Here is a 15,478-nt window from a genome sequence, read left to right as displayed (position 1 = left end):
TAGGAAAAAGATTGTCTACATATCACATTACTGCAAGAAACTTAGCCAATGCAAAAGCATTCTTTCACATGACATTTTAATCTAGATAATTTAATGTTATTTAATCCAGATAGGACCTGTGTACTCTATAAAGGTTATGTCGTACCTCTGTCTTTTTAGTACTAGAATTTTTTTTAATGTTGGATATGCTTGTGCTTTATACTCCGTGTCTTTGAGTCCCCATCTCACGCAGGGAGAGGCCTCTCCAGGCTGAGCCTGTGGTTTGCTTCTTACCCTGTGTTCCTGCAGTTGAAAAGGTGCAGAATGTCTAGCTCTGTGACAGCTTTCTCTTCCTGCACGAATGCTTCTCTGTAGTAATAAACTGGTATTTAAAGCATTCCTCCTAAAGAAACGCCTATGTCTCTAGGCTGAGAGAAAATGGCAAATCCCATCACCCTTAGTTTGTAGATGTCTGCTTCCTTGAGTATAGAATAGGACCATCAAGCCATTGAGTCTCCACTCCTTTCCTCACCGTGAAGAATGAGAGACTAATTCAATCCCATTTGTGTTTCTTAGCATTCTCCATCGGAGCCCTTTCTAGAGAAGCCAGTGCCGGATATGACTCAGGTCAGCGGACAGAACGCTCAGCTAGTGAAGAGCGACGATTACCTGCCGTCGATAGAGCAGCAGCCACAGCAGAAAAAGAAGAAAAAGAAAAACAACCACATTGCTGCAGGGGATCCCAGTAAAGGTTTTGGTAAAGATGACTTCCCTGGTGGGGTTGATAACCAAGAACTGAGTAGGAACTCACTGGATGCGTCCCAGGAAGAAAAAAAGAAAAAGAAAAGGCCGAAGGTCAAAAAAGATCCGAAGGAATTGAAGGAGCCGAAGGAGAAGAAAGAGCCCAAGACCCCAAAAGCCCCGAAGATCCCCAAAGAGCCAAAGGAAAAGAAAGCAAAAACTGTCACGCCAAAACCCAAATCCAGCAAAAAGTCAAGGTAGGCCGTGGGTGGGGTCAAAGGCCACAAGGCAGACCAGCCCCAGGCTGCAGTGGTCTAGAGGGAGCTCAGAGAGCCTGTGTATTTTATATCACTTGTGAGCAACTTTGGCTCCTAGAGTACAAAGCTAAGGTGTTCGTGTATTCCAAACCTTAGGACTCCACTAAACTAAACTCCACAGTTATGAACTGTTTTTTTTATCCAGAGTTTTACTGGATTAAAAAAAAAAAATGTTATTTACAACCTGCTTCTTATAAAAACCACAACTTTGCTTAGCTCTTCATGTAACTGATAGGAAAGATTTCAGAGGAATGCAAGGCCACTGTATGGCTCTAAGCATTTTACTGCCATCTCCAGAATTTGAAAGAGAGTTGACTGTGTCTGGTTAGCAGGGTAAGTCTTCCACGGCAGGTTGGAGTCCTCATGGACAGTGTAGGGAAAACCCAGCGGCACTCATCATTAGATATGGCTTCAAGAGCAAGCACTGTGGACTCTGGGTAATAAGAAAGAACGTCATTTGCTCTGTACACCCCGCCAACTCTCTGACCCCCTAGAAGGCATATTTATTCAGTAAGAAAATCCTAGAGAAGACATTGAGGACTAATTTTTTTCATTTGTCCTGAACATTTCCAACAACTGTTCTGAACCAGTTCCAAACATCTGAATCTATTTTTCAGAATATGGCTCATGTTAGAAAATATAGTTTCCAGATGGAAGTATAGCCAGACTTGGTTAATCTGAGCCTGTTTGCATACTCTGATAGAAAACACGCTCCATCCTCTATCCCACGTGCACATGTAAACATTTGTGTGTACACACACAGTGGTGTCATTGCCTTGCATTGCTGTGATGGGTGGCTGTAGCCCCTTTGCTAGTGGGCTACACTGTGTGTACATGTGCGAGCCCACCAGCACACAGGTCATAGGTGTGCCGGAAGAGTGAAGGGGCAGGCTCTTCAGTGTCTCACTAGCAACTCAGTCCATGGTCATTCTGTGTGTTGATGCTCTGAATCTTATTTATTTATTTATTTATTTATTTATTTATTTATTTTGCCATGGATGCTTTGTGTGATGTCAAAAAAAAAAAAAAAAAAGAGTATAGGCACTCACTTAAACTTAACAGTGACTTTGTACTTATAGTCAAGGTGTGATTCTGCAGTATCTAGTCTCTTCATTGAAAATATGTTTTCTCCCTATGAATATTTTCCTAAGCCCAGAACTCATTACCAAACCTCTGCATTTATTAAAGAGACATTTTATTAAATGCTTATTTGTAGGTAAGTGTTGAGACTGTACGATGAGTGAGTAAGATATAGCTAACATTTTTAGTCTGACAGTATATGTTTGTTTTTCAAAGCAACTGCCTGGATGTAAATATTGGGCTTTGGTATGAGGGAGCATATACTCACATCTCCCAGGGAAAGAAGGCAAATCCTAATTTGAAACAGAAGGTGTCCTTTTTTCTTAAGGTGTAGGTGTGTGTACTGAAGAGGTGTTCTGTACTTTAGCAATGTTATCACCAACACTTTTAATACCAGGATAATTTCGGTTCAATTTTCATTGTTGTTGTTGTTATACTTAATGGAAAAAATGGATAGACTCACTCTAGCGGTCTGACATAATTTCCCAACCATCTTCTTCAGCCCTGTTATCTGATCAGGCAGGCCCTGTGTTCCTAGTTTACTTGAGCACATCTTTACCTGCCGTGGAGTAGTTTGGAAACAGACTCTGAAGTGCTGTATATAGTAGTGGGGATCCAGCCTGGTCAGCACGGAGTGGGCAGCACTTCCTGGTGCAGCCAGAGAGCTTCTGGGGCTGACTCCAGGGTCGGCCAGCAGCTGTCCTCCTGAGCGTGAGGTCTGTTTAGCATGGCTTATTGAGTAGGGCCTGTATCTACTCTTTCTGTAGGATCAGGAGGGGATTTTCACTCAAGAAGAAAATAACGTTTCTTCGAGTTGTCTCCCTGTGAGCTACATAAACAAAAGTTGATTTTAGCTTTAATGGTTTAGGAACCTTTGACAGGAACACCGTGATTTATATGGAGATGTACAAGTGACAAGAAGCTACCGGGTATGTGCCAGAGACTCAACAGGCCATGTTTGGGGGTGGTGTTGGGAGGTGGAAGGAGATGGCAAGAGTTGGTAGCACCTCTGTTTGCTTGGGTAACCTCACCATGCATGTGACCACTAGCTGATTTACAGTGAAGTGTGGCAGGGACCGTCCCCAGCCGCTTTCCTGTTGTTGATGGTCTTTCAGGATTGGCTGTCCAAACATAGGATAATTGCATTGAGATGTTAAATAAATTAACAAACCAAACCATTATTTTGTCAAACCACATTGTTGCTATTGGTCAGATGAATTGACTATGTCAATTGTAGTCTCCTTGTTCAGTTACATCTACAAGGAAATAGCATCCTTGAATCAAGGATAACGAGAATGCACACAACTACATGTAAATTTTGAATAGCATAGCAGAATAATTATGTAAATTGAATATGCAGTGATGAAGGTAATAGGGGGTTTGGGCTGTGTTAGTGCTGGGACTGAATTGCCAGAGCAGTTTGCGTCGACGCCGTGGAACACAACAGTGGCAATTTTGTTTTGCAAAATGCTATGTGATACCGGTTATTTCCATCCTTGAATAAGTTAACTTGATGAATTTGTTTATACAGAAAATAATTTTCCTACAGGGGGCTGAAACAGAGGAAATGAGCAAGTGAAATGAAAAATTTAGCCTAGTAACTCCTCACTTCTTCCCCGTCATGAGCTGTGTCATTGCTGCCAGCAGACACGTTGTCCTTTGAGTGCATGGTGGTGATGAGGAAGTGACCTGCTGGTGGTCTACATCATTCTTGTACCCTTGGTAATGAAGGATGCACAGAGGTGGCAGGTGCACAGAGCAGGTCCTTTGGTGTCCGATGCAGCCTCCTTGCCCCCTGGAGCTCACTTGGTTCTGCTAAAAGTCAGATGTTTAAATTTGTAGACATCCCCTGCCTCCACAACCAAAATACAGTCACTCGTGTCTTCATTGTGCTGAAGAAGCTACAGGAATTTGCCTAGAAGCAGTTACACACGGAATGGTGGAGAAACAAGAGAAACAGTTGCCCAGCATATTAGAATAAAGACACTTTGCACCCTAACAACTCGGGGCAGTGGGCTGGCTACTTCTGGGCCCCACTCCTCATAGAGCCGTGTTCTTTTTTTTTTTTTTTTTTTCTCCCCTTACTTGTAATATATTTTTCCTATACCTGTTTTTATTGCTCTCCCCGGGTGTCCTGATAGCTTTCAAATATTGGCTGTTAATATTGAAAATAAAGCCAGGCCCTCTGCGGCTGGAGAGGATGCGGTTTTTTTTGCATGTGCTTGGATTCCCAGAGGATTTGCATTTTCCTTTCAGTGCTTTCTGTTGTGCATGCATGGGCTCTGTGAAGTGAGAGAGAGTTTGGAGGAAGTGCTTCCTTTGAATGACTCTTGAAGGATTTTGTGGTCCATTTAGCTACATAAAGATTCTTTGAATGTACAGAAAGAGGGGAACTTGGCCAGAGCGTGTGACTTGACTACCGAAGCCTGAATTAAACAGAGCAGTGTGGCTGCCACTAATGTAGTTTCTAGGAGCATGTTTGGGTCCTTGCTCTGCTCCCCTACCCCCGCTGTTAAATTTAGCAGAAATGAAAATGTTATTTTTCCATCGAGTGAAGATCGCATTTTATTTTAAAGCAGAAAATAAACATATCACTCTCATTTTTTAAAACTACACAAAGTAGTAACAACTCGTCACGTGTGCTTTCTGCTAACTCCTGTGATTATCACTGACAGTGGTAGTTAGTATTTATTTAGCAGCCTCCTTCTGAGAGACTCATCTTCTCAATTATAATCTTACAGAGTTAGGGTGTTTTCACCCAAGAAACACTCACTCAGTCAGCAAACCCAGTGTCTTGGTCAACTAAAGCTTCTTGATAGGGGTCATAAGTAAAAGCAACTCTTTAAGCCAGCCTAAAACATGGGGCCAAACACACATGCAATCAGATGTCTTCACAGCGGGCGTGTAATGAATTAAGTCCTTAGCTTCTTTTCTTTTCCTTCCTTCTTGTTCTTCTTTCCCTTTAGAACACTCACGTGTTATGATTCAGTTTGATTCAAAACACTGGAAAATCAGACATTGTTCTGTCTCATGCCGGCCAAAGGGGCTACACGTACATGCATGTACATTTCAAGTGTGGAGGTATAACAAGAGGCTTTGAGCCCTGTAGTGCCAGTGAGGAAGAAAGAAGTACTCAGGACGACTGTGCTGGCTCTGCCTCCGAACCTGCCTTGCTAAGTCTCTTATTTGTCAAGTCAAGTTGGAGATGAACTGCATGTACCCACCCTGCTGCCCCCAAGCTTGCCTTCTCTTCTCAGAGCCATTAACAATGATTCAAATCCCCAGACTTCCTCCCTTTAGAGTGGAAGGGTAACCACCTCTGTGCCTCCACTGCGGGCCTTCCTCTAGTTCCAAGTAGGAGAACCATCAGGCAGCTTGGAAAGCAAGTTCTATCCCATTGTACTGTAAGTAGGATGTCCCTGGTGGGGACATCTGCCTCTGCAGTGAGCAGCAGTGGACTGGAAAGCAATGACCTGCTACTGCTTTGGTTTCTGCAGGAAAGAAGGGTGTTTCCCCCCCTCCCCCAAACACACACACTATGCCACCCAATAACAGTGGGAGTTGAGGAGGTCATGAGCAGAAGTGGGTGGAAGAGGGAGACTTCTCTAGAGACATTTTTTTTTGAAGTTTTTCTTAAGGAAGAGTGTAATGCCCTACGGTAGACTTGGTTTTGATATCATCCCTAGGCAGAAGGGGCAAAAAGGACCACAGGCTGATTTGTTATTGTTGTTAAAATATCCTCATTATGTCAGAGTGCTTTGGAAAAATACAAAAGTTGGTACAATGTAGTGTTCATCTCCTGTTGTGTAATGATGTTTGGCAGGTTAGCCTAGGCCTAGCTAGGGTGCTCCTGGCATCACTGGATGTCAGAGAGAACCAGGCAGCTTCCTTGCTGCCTTCTTCTCAGCTGTGTGGCTTTAGCTTTGAAACGTTAGATAAGGAAAGGCTATGAATTATGGGAAATTAGAATCACAACCCCCTTAAATATTTACTAGAGTACTATTTTATTTTTATTTTATTTTATTTTATTTTAGGTCCTGAATTATAGAGGAGCAGTGTAGTTCACTTCAGTGGTCTGCCTTTCCTGTTTGGGTAGAGGGTGGCAGTTTTCTCCTTTGTGCCTTTACTGTTGATCTGTCTGATTCTCATCTGCCGATTCCACCTGATTGAAGTACAGGCAGATAGCATGCCTTTCTTGTGTCAGCCACTCTGGTATCATGTAGCCTGGCATGTTAGAGAAGACAACTGTGAGCCCAGAGAGTGGGATTCCGAGTGCCAGGGTGACTCTCTGTGGAGTGCAGTCATAAATAAATGTGACATCTGGGAACATGGCACAAGTAGTTAAGTGTGCATCTAGCAGCTTGCCACTAACATGTTAACCGGAAACACTTCTGGAAGAAGGCTTTGGTTTGCATCAGCACCATAATGTATAATTGGGTTCATCCTGTATGCTGTGCTGCGGGGCCCAGCAGTGCCATGTAGCTTCAGTGAAGACAGCGTTTTAACGGACTGCACTTCTTTTCCAGAGTCCACAAAACAATGTGTAGATTTTCAGTCTTAATTCTTGACGACATGACAAGCATCTTTGCTTTAGAATATGTTATTGTTAAGGATTTATTTATTTTTTATTTATTTTTTTTGTTTTTTCGAGACAGGATATTTCTGTATAACCCTGGCTGTCCTGGAACTCACTCTGTAGACCAGGCTGGCCTGGAACTCAGAAATCTACCTGCCTCTGTCTCCCAAGTGCTGGGATTAAAGGCATGCGCCACCACTGCCGGGCAAGGATTTAATTCTTTCAGGAAAGTTTTCGGTTGTTTTCCCATATGAATGAATGAATGAATGAATGAATGATTGATGTCCTTTAGAAAATGACCAACACTATAGCAACTCTTAAGACAGGTTTCTGGCCGGGCAGTGGTGGTGCACGCCTTTAATCCCAGCACTTGGGAGGCAGAGGCAGAGGCAGGCGGATTTCTGAGTTCGAGGCCAGCCTGGTCTACAGAGTGAGTTCCAGGACAGCCAGGACTACACAGAAAAACCCTGTCTCAAAAAATCAAAGAAAAAAGAAAAAAAAAAAATAAGAGAGAGAGACAGGTTTCTGATGTTACTGGCTTAAAATGACCTAGGGACCACACCAAGCAGAGCAGATGTTTACAGGGAAGTGTGTTGAGACCTGACAGATGCCATGGGAGGCCAGGTAGCTCTGGGCCTAGTGCTCCAACATTCACACGTGGGTTCTCAAGCAAGGCAGGTTTGCATCCGATGCTAGACTGCAGTGTCTGGGAGTTTGATTGTCGAATTCAGAAATGACCCATGTATTCAAAATATGAAATCAAATTAGGCCTTAGAATCTTTTCTAATTTTCTTTGCTGTTTCTTTCTTTAAAATGTATTACTTGGAGATAAGAGATGGCTTAGCAGTTAAGAGCAATGGGTGCTCTTCCAGAGGACCTGGGTTCAATTCCCAGTTCACAACCATCTATAATTCAGTATCTGACACCTTAACACAGACATACATTCAGGCAAAATACCAATGTACATAAAAATAGATAGATAGATAGATAGATAGATAGATAGATAGATAGATAGATAGTTTTTTTTTTTTTAAAATCTAGTACTTACTGTATCAAGGAAGAACGTTTTCTACAGTAGCTACGCCTTTTAAGGCAACAACGTACAGGTCTGTTTTCTGGGTTATTTCTATAATGACGTTCATAGAATTCAATGCTAGTAGTTTTTGTTCACATCCTGTGTCATTTCTAGTAAACCCAAGTTTTTTAGGTCTCCTCAGTGCCAAGTTGCCTGGGCCCAGAGCAGGTGTCAGGGCTTGCACTAGAGGAGAGTCTTGGTGTGCTGGCGGTTTGTTACGCTACTCAGTGTGTTCTGTCCCCTTTCTTACTAGTTTATATTGTGGCAGTAGGACTTACTTTTTTTATTTTATTTTGTATGGCTGATTTTAGTGTCTGATTTATTGCATTTTATGCTGGTTTAATTAATTTTTTTGTTTGTTTGTTATTGTTTTTTGCTTCTTCCCTCCTGCTTAAGACAAGGTTTCTTTGTATAACAGCCCTGGCTGTTTTGGAACTTGCTTTGTAGACCAGGCTAGCCTTGAACTCACAGAGATCTTTCTAACTCTGCCTCTAAAATGTTGATAGTAAAACCACGTGACATCACATCCAACTTACTTTTGTGTTTTTTACAACTAATTTTCATGTGGCATACAGAAAAGGTTTCATTATATAATTTTCACAGATACGTATTATTGTATTTGGCTTATTTCTGGCCCAGTTCCTCCCACATCTACTCTTTCCCTCAAACAGCAACCCCTTCTGATTTCTCCCGTGCCTGTGTGTGTGTGTGTGTGTGTGTGTGTGTGTGTGTGTGTGTGCGTGTGCGCTTGTATATGTGCATAGTGCATGGATCCAGGTTGTACTTAGAGAAAACATGAGGCACTTGTCTGTGTGCTGGTAGCTTATTTTGTTTAACATGGTGTTATTTAGTTCAATTAATTTCTTTCTGAAAATGGCATAAATTCATCTTTATGGCAGCTACCATTCCATTCCATGTGTGTGTGATATATATCATATATATAATATATAAATACACACATACACAGACACACACACACGTGCTTGAGAGCATCTGGGATGGTTTCCTGTCTTGACTATTACAAATAGTGCCATGGTAAATATGGATGTGCAGGTTCCCCTATGGTGTGCTTAGATTTGTTCAGGTGTGTATCCAGGAGTGGCAGGGCTGAGTTATATGGAAGTTCTATTTTTAGTCTCTTGAGGAACCTGTATACTGATTTCCATCTTGCATTCCCACCCAGAGTGATTAGGGTTCCCCTCTGCCCACATTCTCTCCAGCATTTGTTAATGTTGCTTTTTATGATGACAGCCACCTGAGGAGAGAGATGAAATCTCAGCACAGTTATAATTTGCATTTCCCTGATGGTGAAGGACAGGAAACCCTTTCCACATATTTAGTAGCCAACCATATCCAGTTCTTCTTTTGAGAATTGTTTTTTGCGTTTGTTGGCCCATCTGAGTGGATGGTTGTCTGGGGTTCCGGATTATAGAGGTTAAAAGCCTCTGTCTGACACACAGTTGGTGAAGATGTTCTCCCATTCTGTTGGCTGTCTTTTGGTCTGCTCATCGTTTCTTTTGCTGTATAAGAATTTTTAATTGTATGTGTTCTCATTTGTCAGATTTTGGAATTATCTCCCACCGTTGGAGTCCTTGTCAGAGAAAGCGCCCTGGCGTATGCCTACACCTTGTCTCTGGACAGAGTCTCTGTAGACCAGGCTGGCCCTGAACTCAGAGATCTGCTGGCCTCTGCCTCCCAAGTGCTGGATTAAAGATGTGCACCACCACTACAGAAACACTCTGTCAGTTTCAGTTTCTGCAGTTAAAACAATGGTTCTCTACCTGTGGGTCTTGACCCCTTTGGGAGGGGTCAAAATGGCAACAAAATGGCCACCACAACATGAGGGATCACATTAAAGACACAGACTTAACCAGGCTGAGAACCACTGCAGCAAGGTCTTTGATCCAGTTTGAACTGGGATTTTGTAGGGTAGATATCCCACATCCCCAGCCCCACTTGTTGAAGAGTATGTCTCTTGTCAAAAATTAGGTACTATAGCTGTGTGGGTCCATTTCTGGGTTCTCAATGCTATTTCACTGATCTAGATAGATATTTGTGCCTTACTGGTCTTGTTGTTGCTACAGCTCTGTAGTACATGTTGAGATCAGGTATTGTGGTAAGTCTAGCAGTGCTTTCTCTGCTCTGGACTGCTTTTGGAGGGGCGGGCCGCATATGCTCACACACATGAGTTTCCATATGATTTTGAGATTTTTTTTTTTCTGTGAAGAATGCCATTGGAATTTTATAGGGATTGCTTTCAGTAATATAGACATTCTCACAAGCCCCAATTCTAGCAGTCTAAGCCTGTGAGGTCTTTACTTCCAGTGTCTTTAACATCTAAAAATTGCCTTACTACATTGGTTAGGTTTATTCCTAGTTACTTTTTTTTTTTTTAATTAAAAGAGTTCTTACTGGGCGTGGTGCATACCTTTAATCCACCAGTTGGGAGGCAGAAGCAGGCAGATCTCTTGAGTTCGGAGTTAGCCTGGTCTACAGAAACTCTGTCCAGAAAAATAAAACAAAACAAAACAAAACAAAACAAAAATAGTCTTAAAGCTATCTTGATACCTCCACTCCAGATCTTTCTGTGAAAATTTATTGTCAACACAGGGAAAAGCTACTGGTATTGGTATGCTAATTTTATATCCTGTTACTTTGCTGAAAGTGTCAGAGTGAGAGTTTTACAGTAGTGTCTTCAGGTTCTTTGAAGACAGTTCATCATGTGCAAGTAGAGGAAATTGGACTTCATCTTCCCTTCTGTATCACTCTTCTTTGTTTTTTTTGTTTTGTTTTGTTTTTTGTTTTTTTACTTCATTGCTCTAAAAATTAAGATATCATAAACAAACAAACAAGCACATAAGGATGGAAAGAGAGGCTGGGCAGTGGTGGCACATGCCTTTAATCCCAGCACTTGGGAGGCAGAGGCAGGCGGATTTCTGAGTTCGAGGCCAGCCTGGTCTACAGAGTGAGTTCCAGGACAGCCAGGGCTACACAGAGAAACCCTGTCTCAAAAAACCAAAAGAAAGGAAAAAAAAAAAAAGAGTAGAAAGAGAGGTTCCAGATCCAGCATGGTTGCACATTCCTTTAATTCTAGCATTCCAGCACTTAGGAGACAGAGGCAAACAAACCACCTCAAGTACCAGGCAAGGCAGAGCTACATAGTGAGCCCCCCCCCACAACATGCACACACACACACATACACACACACACACACACACACGCTACCAAATAAAAGAAAGAAACACTTTTAAGTTTCGACATTTAGTAGCTGGAGCATTAGTTGCAGATTTTTCATAAAGCCTTTATTATCCTGAGGTAAATTTCTTCTGTTGCTAGTTTCTGTGGTGGTTTTGTTTTTTGTTTTTTGTTTTTTGTTTTTTGTTTTTTGTTTTTTTTTTTTTTTTCTGATACTTTTTTATTTTCACTATCTAAAAACCAAGTAAGTAGTAAGGGCTCAGAGGGCTTTTGATTTTTGAAAATGAGATGCCCCTTCACCAGCGTTGAGCTCTGGTGTTCACCAGTAGACTGTGTTCTAGAATGCCTGCCTTAGTCTTTTTTAGAGTTGTTATAATTCTGACCCACATCCTTTGTGGCAGTTCTTATCAGTTAACTTCAGTTTATTGAAAAGTCTGTTGTCGTTGTTGTTGTTGGATGGGTTACTTCACACCTAATCCAAGCTGTCTGGATGGTTGAACAGGAAGACTGTTACAAGTTCAAATCCAGCCTAGGCTAGTAAGATTATGCTTGCTATGCAAGTTTGGGGGCCTGAATTTGGATAGCCGGTAGCTATATAAAAGCTGGGTGTGGTGGCATGGGCTTGTAATTGTTGCTCTGAGGAGGCAAAACCAGGTGTATCCCTAGAGCTTGCTGTGCAGTCAGCCTCGTCAACAGCTGGAGCTCCAGGTCAGGGAGCGACTGGACATTGGTCCACAGCACTGCATGTACGCACACACAGACACACGCACATGAACATGCACAAGTACACATATACACATGCCCCTCCAGCACATCAGTTGTAAGAATGTGTCTCAATGCCCTTCTTCTTAAAGAAGATGGCGTAATATTTTGGAGACGCTTGAATCCCTAATAATGGTTCCTGATTAATCGTCCTGACCTAAGTTTCAAGGTTGATTTCTCCCACTGTAATGAGAATCCTCATTAACTTACTTCATCCTTGGGGCCTGCTAGGTCGCTAGCTCCCACCCACTGTCAGTCACCTTTATTAATTGACTTACTCCTCATCACATTTGGTTTCACGATATGGGTGCTTTTTAAAGTTTCTTCTAAGAGAGAAGCTCCGTAGGTTGACACTAATGACTCTTTAACTGCATGCTGTTTTGTCGTAAATCAGGCTAGCCCAGGCTTTCTAATAAGCTCTGGCTCTTTGGATTAAAGCCTTGTTTAGAAAACCTGCAATTTCTCACACAAGAGTTGGTCAACTCTGATCCACCAGCCTTGTCTTAGGCGACGGCTCCCAATCTGTGTTTATGGTCTGTTATTTCTTCAGCTAAGTAGAAATCCTTCCAGAAGTGGAACCCTGAGAACATACCCCGACGGGGTGGTGCAGCTCTGAGTATGGAGTTTGCGGTTACACCTAAGCACTCTCCTCCAGCTGGGGCATGCTTTCGATGGCGTTGGGGTAACTATGGAACTCATGAGCCATGGGGCCATGGACCCCAGTGCTGGCCAGTGCGCTTCTGCTCCTATAATAAGGTGTGACATGTGAGGCTTCAGAGGCAACAGTGGCCTTTCAGATTTCCAGGACGTCACTGGATTTATGTTTGATTTCCAGGGCTCACTGGCGTGAGTAGAGGCTCTGCATCTAAGTCTGTGGGGCGGGATAAATAGGTCTGTATTTGTATCTTAGTCATGTTGCTGATTAAGGAAGATAGGAGAGCGGACTTTTGACTTGGGGATAACATTTATAAATGGTGTTTATTGTATTGCTTTTGAAAAGTTCCTGTTTCCCTCAAGTTTACTACTATTGTCACCTTATTTCACGCTGTCGTCCTTTGGGTTTTTTCTCCTTTCTTTTTTCTTCCCTTCCTTCCCTCCCATCCCCTTCCCCTCCTTCACCCCTCCCCTTTCTCTTTCCTTTCCCTTCTGCACCCTGGGCCTCGAACGTCTGAGACAAGCACTGCCGGCCAGCTCCCCCAGCTCCCCCAGCTCCCCCAGCTCACCCAGCTCACCCAGCTCACCCAGCTCACCCAGCTCTTCAGCTCTGTGATGCTGAGCTTCATAGATGGTCCATCATGAACGTAGATACTATTCCAGCTTTTGTTTCTCTTTTTAAAGTATCTGTTTTTGTTGTGTATGTGAGCACACCCCACAGTGTGCATGTGGCATCAGAGGATAATGTGATATGAGTTAGTCCTCAGGATCAAACTCAGGGTACCAGGCTTCTGTGGCAAGCACTCCCACCCTCTGAGCCGTCTTCCTGGCAGGCGCTGTCTTGTGGTTGTGTAGTATATTTTTACTTTTATGGTGTGTGAGAGTTTTTTGGTTTTTTTTTTTTTTTTTGAAAATAGGAAAGTATCAGCATATAGTAAAAGCTTTGTAGCTGGGCAGTGGTGGTACACACCTTTAATCCCAGCTCTTGGGAGGCAGAGGTGGGCAGATCTCTTGAGTTTGAGGCCAGCCTGGTCTACAGAACAAATTCCAGGACAGCTAGGACTACCTAGAGAAACCCTGTCTTGGAAACCCCAACCTCCCCCCAAAAAGAGCTTTGTATTTACTGTTAAACTTTTCAAAAGGCACATAAGCAGCCTATAAGCCCATCTAAGTAGGCAGTAGGAATTCAAAGATAGTTCTTTTTAGCTCACAAGATCATTGATGAAAGATACATAGTGCTTTAATTTTAATATAACTCAGTAATGTTAACACCCATTTTTTTTTTATGTTTTAAGTATTTACATGTTGTGTGACACCGAAATAGGAATTTAAAATCATACCTGATCTAGACTACTGTGTCGTTCTGAAAATGTTTCTTGGAACTCATTCCAAGATCTGTCAGCTAAGTCTTGGCAGAGGAGTAGGTAGGTTTCAAGGTAGTAGAGGCCAGAGGGTGTTCAGCGCTCATTACACATGCCTGCGGAATGGGTGGTCAGCGCTCATTACATATGCCTGCGGAGCGTGGCAGTGAGGGCCATAAAGAATCGAATGTTGAGACGTGTATAGGCTGGAGAGGGTTGGTTCTCCAGTGCTGAGATTTGCAGACATCACACGTTGGAGATTTGATTTAAGGACTTCATCAGTCTTTAGTAGCCTGCAGAAAGGAGTTTGCAAGTGGTGTCCTGGCTCCATCAGGATGCTGATCTAGGAGGTACAGGAGGCTGAGCAGAGAGAGAGCTAACAGTATGGCCTGTGCATGCCTGGCTTTGCTCGTGATCCTACTTTTAGATAGCTGGGTAGTGAACCAAGGTGCTGAGGAGGCATCACTGCAACTGTTGAAAGTACACCAAAGTTCCATATCTTCACTGTGCAGCCTTCAGTGCCACAGTGCTGGCTTAAGGGAGTTCCTAACAATATTCTCATCCCTACACCCAGGGCAGGTGTCCTGTTTGCATATCCCAGCTTTGAATATAGTCTGGAAGAAGGATGAGTATATGGCTATGTTTGGAGTCAGGCAGTTAAAACAAAACAAAACAAAACAAAAAACCAGTTTGAACCTTACAGATTCAAACAGAATGGTACGTGGACTCTGTTCATTTAGAACTGGTCTCATGCTGGGGACCCTTCCCTTGGAGCAAGAGTGACTCAGTGACTTGTCATCTAGGTTGGTATGACAGGTGCTTGGTTGAAGTAGTGGTAGTGGCATGGAGTGAACATGTCGTGTGTTCTTTGAGCTAGTTACTAATGCCGAGCGTCGACGTCCCTTCTGTGAATGTTGTTTGAGGTGACTCTTGAAGCTCGTGGGTCTTCTCTCTGTGTTCTGCCATTGAATTGGTACTGGTGGGCTGGCTCGCAGAGAGCATGCACCACTCTGACACATGCTTGTCCTCCAGGTGTGTGCAGAGAGGGACCATCTCTGTCCAACACTGTCTCATTTGTTGTCTCTCCTCATTTAAACCCACGGAAACACTAGCAATGCAGATATTACCCTCACGAGATAGATGAAGGAGCGGGGGTGCAGGAAAACTAGACAGGATTTATCCGGAGTCCCAGTTGGAACTGTGCACTTAGAGCTGAGACTAATTCCTGTCCTGTGGAAACCAGTCTTCTGTAGCACTTCATGTAGAAGAAAAAAAAAATGACTTGGTTTTTTATGTAAGCCAAAGGAATTTGAGTATTACACTTCATAGGAATCCAGATTGGTTTATTCCAAAATCATAACGAGGACAATTTAATGTAAGTAATTGAATTTTGTCCTGGTTTATGAAGTGTTTAGGTGGCCACTGAAAATCCCTTAGTCTTTTTTCTTGACTTCTTAGGGTGCTTGATTTGTATACTGGTGGATGGGAGAACCTAGCTGTCCCTCAGCATGAATGTCGAGAGCTCTAATGAGTTTGCCTCTTGCAGTAATCAGAACTGAAAGTGCTTGTCTGGGCTGTGCGGTTTTTGTCTAAGCATTTGGAGAGGTCCTGTCTGACTTTCAGCCATCTTGGAGGTTTCTGTACAGCCCATCCTTGGATAGGGCAGATGGAAAGTCATTAGTGTTTCTGTCTCCCCGCAAATAGATGTTTCCTCAGACCTGGCTCTGGGCACTATCCA

At 43.0% G+C, this 15,478-nt stretch overlaps 1 protein-coding gene across 5 annotated transcripts in view; it reads left to right on the top strand.

The window, feature by feature from the left end:
* Positions 1-15,478, top strand: part of Chd7 (chromodomain helicase DNA binding protein 7) — a 183,962-nt gene that overhangs the window by 97,074 nt on the left and 71,410 nt on the right. For all 5 annotated transcript variants that reach the window (XM_076924229.1, XM_076924231.1, XM_076924230.1 and 2 more), the window contains exon 3: positions 556-977. In XM_076924229.1, the coding sequence (XP_076780344.1) occupies positions 556-977 (422 nt within the window). The remainder of the gene's footprint in view (positions 1-555; positions 978-15,478) is intronic.

Source organism: Arvicanthis niloticus, chromosome 25, assembly GCF_011762505.2.
Source record: "Arvicanthis niloticus isolate mArvNil1 chromosome 25, mArvNil1.pat.X, whole genome shotgun sequence".
In the NCBI taxonomy this organism is placed as follows: Eukaryota; Metazoa; Chordata; class Mammalia; order Rodentia; family Muridae; genus Arvicanthis; species Arvicanthis niloticus.
Note: the sequence above shows the minus strand (reverse complement) of the source record. Positions and strands in the feature narration are given on the sequence as shown.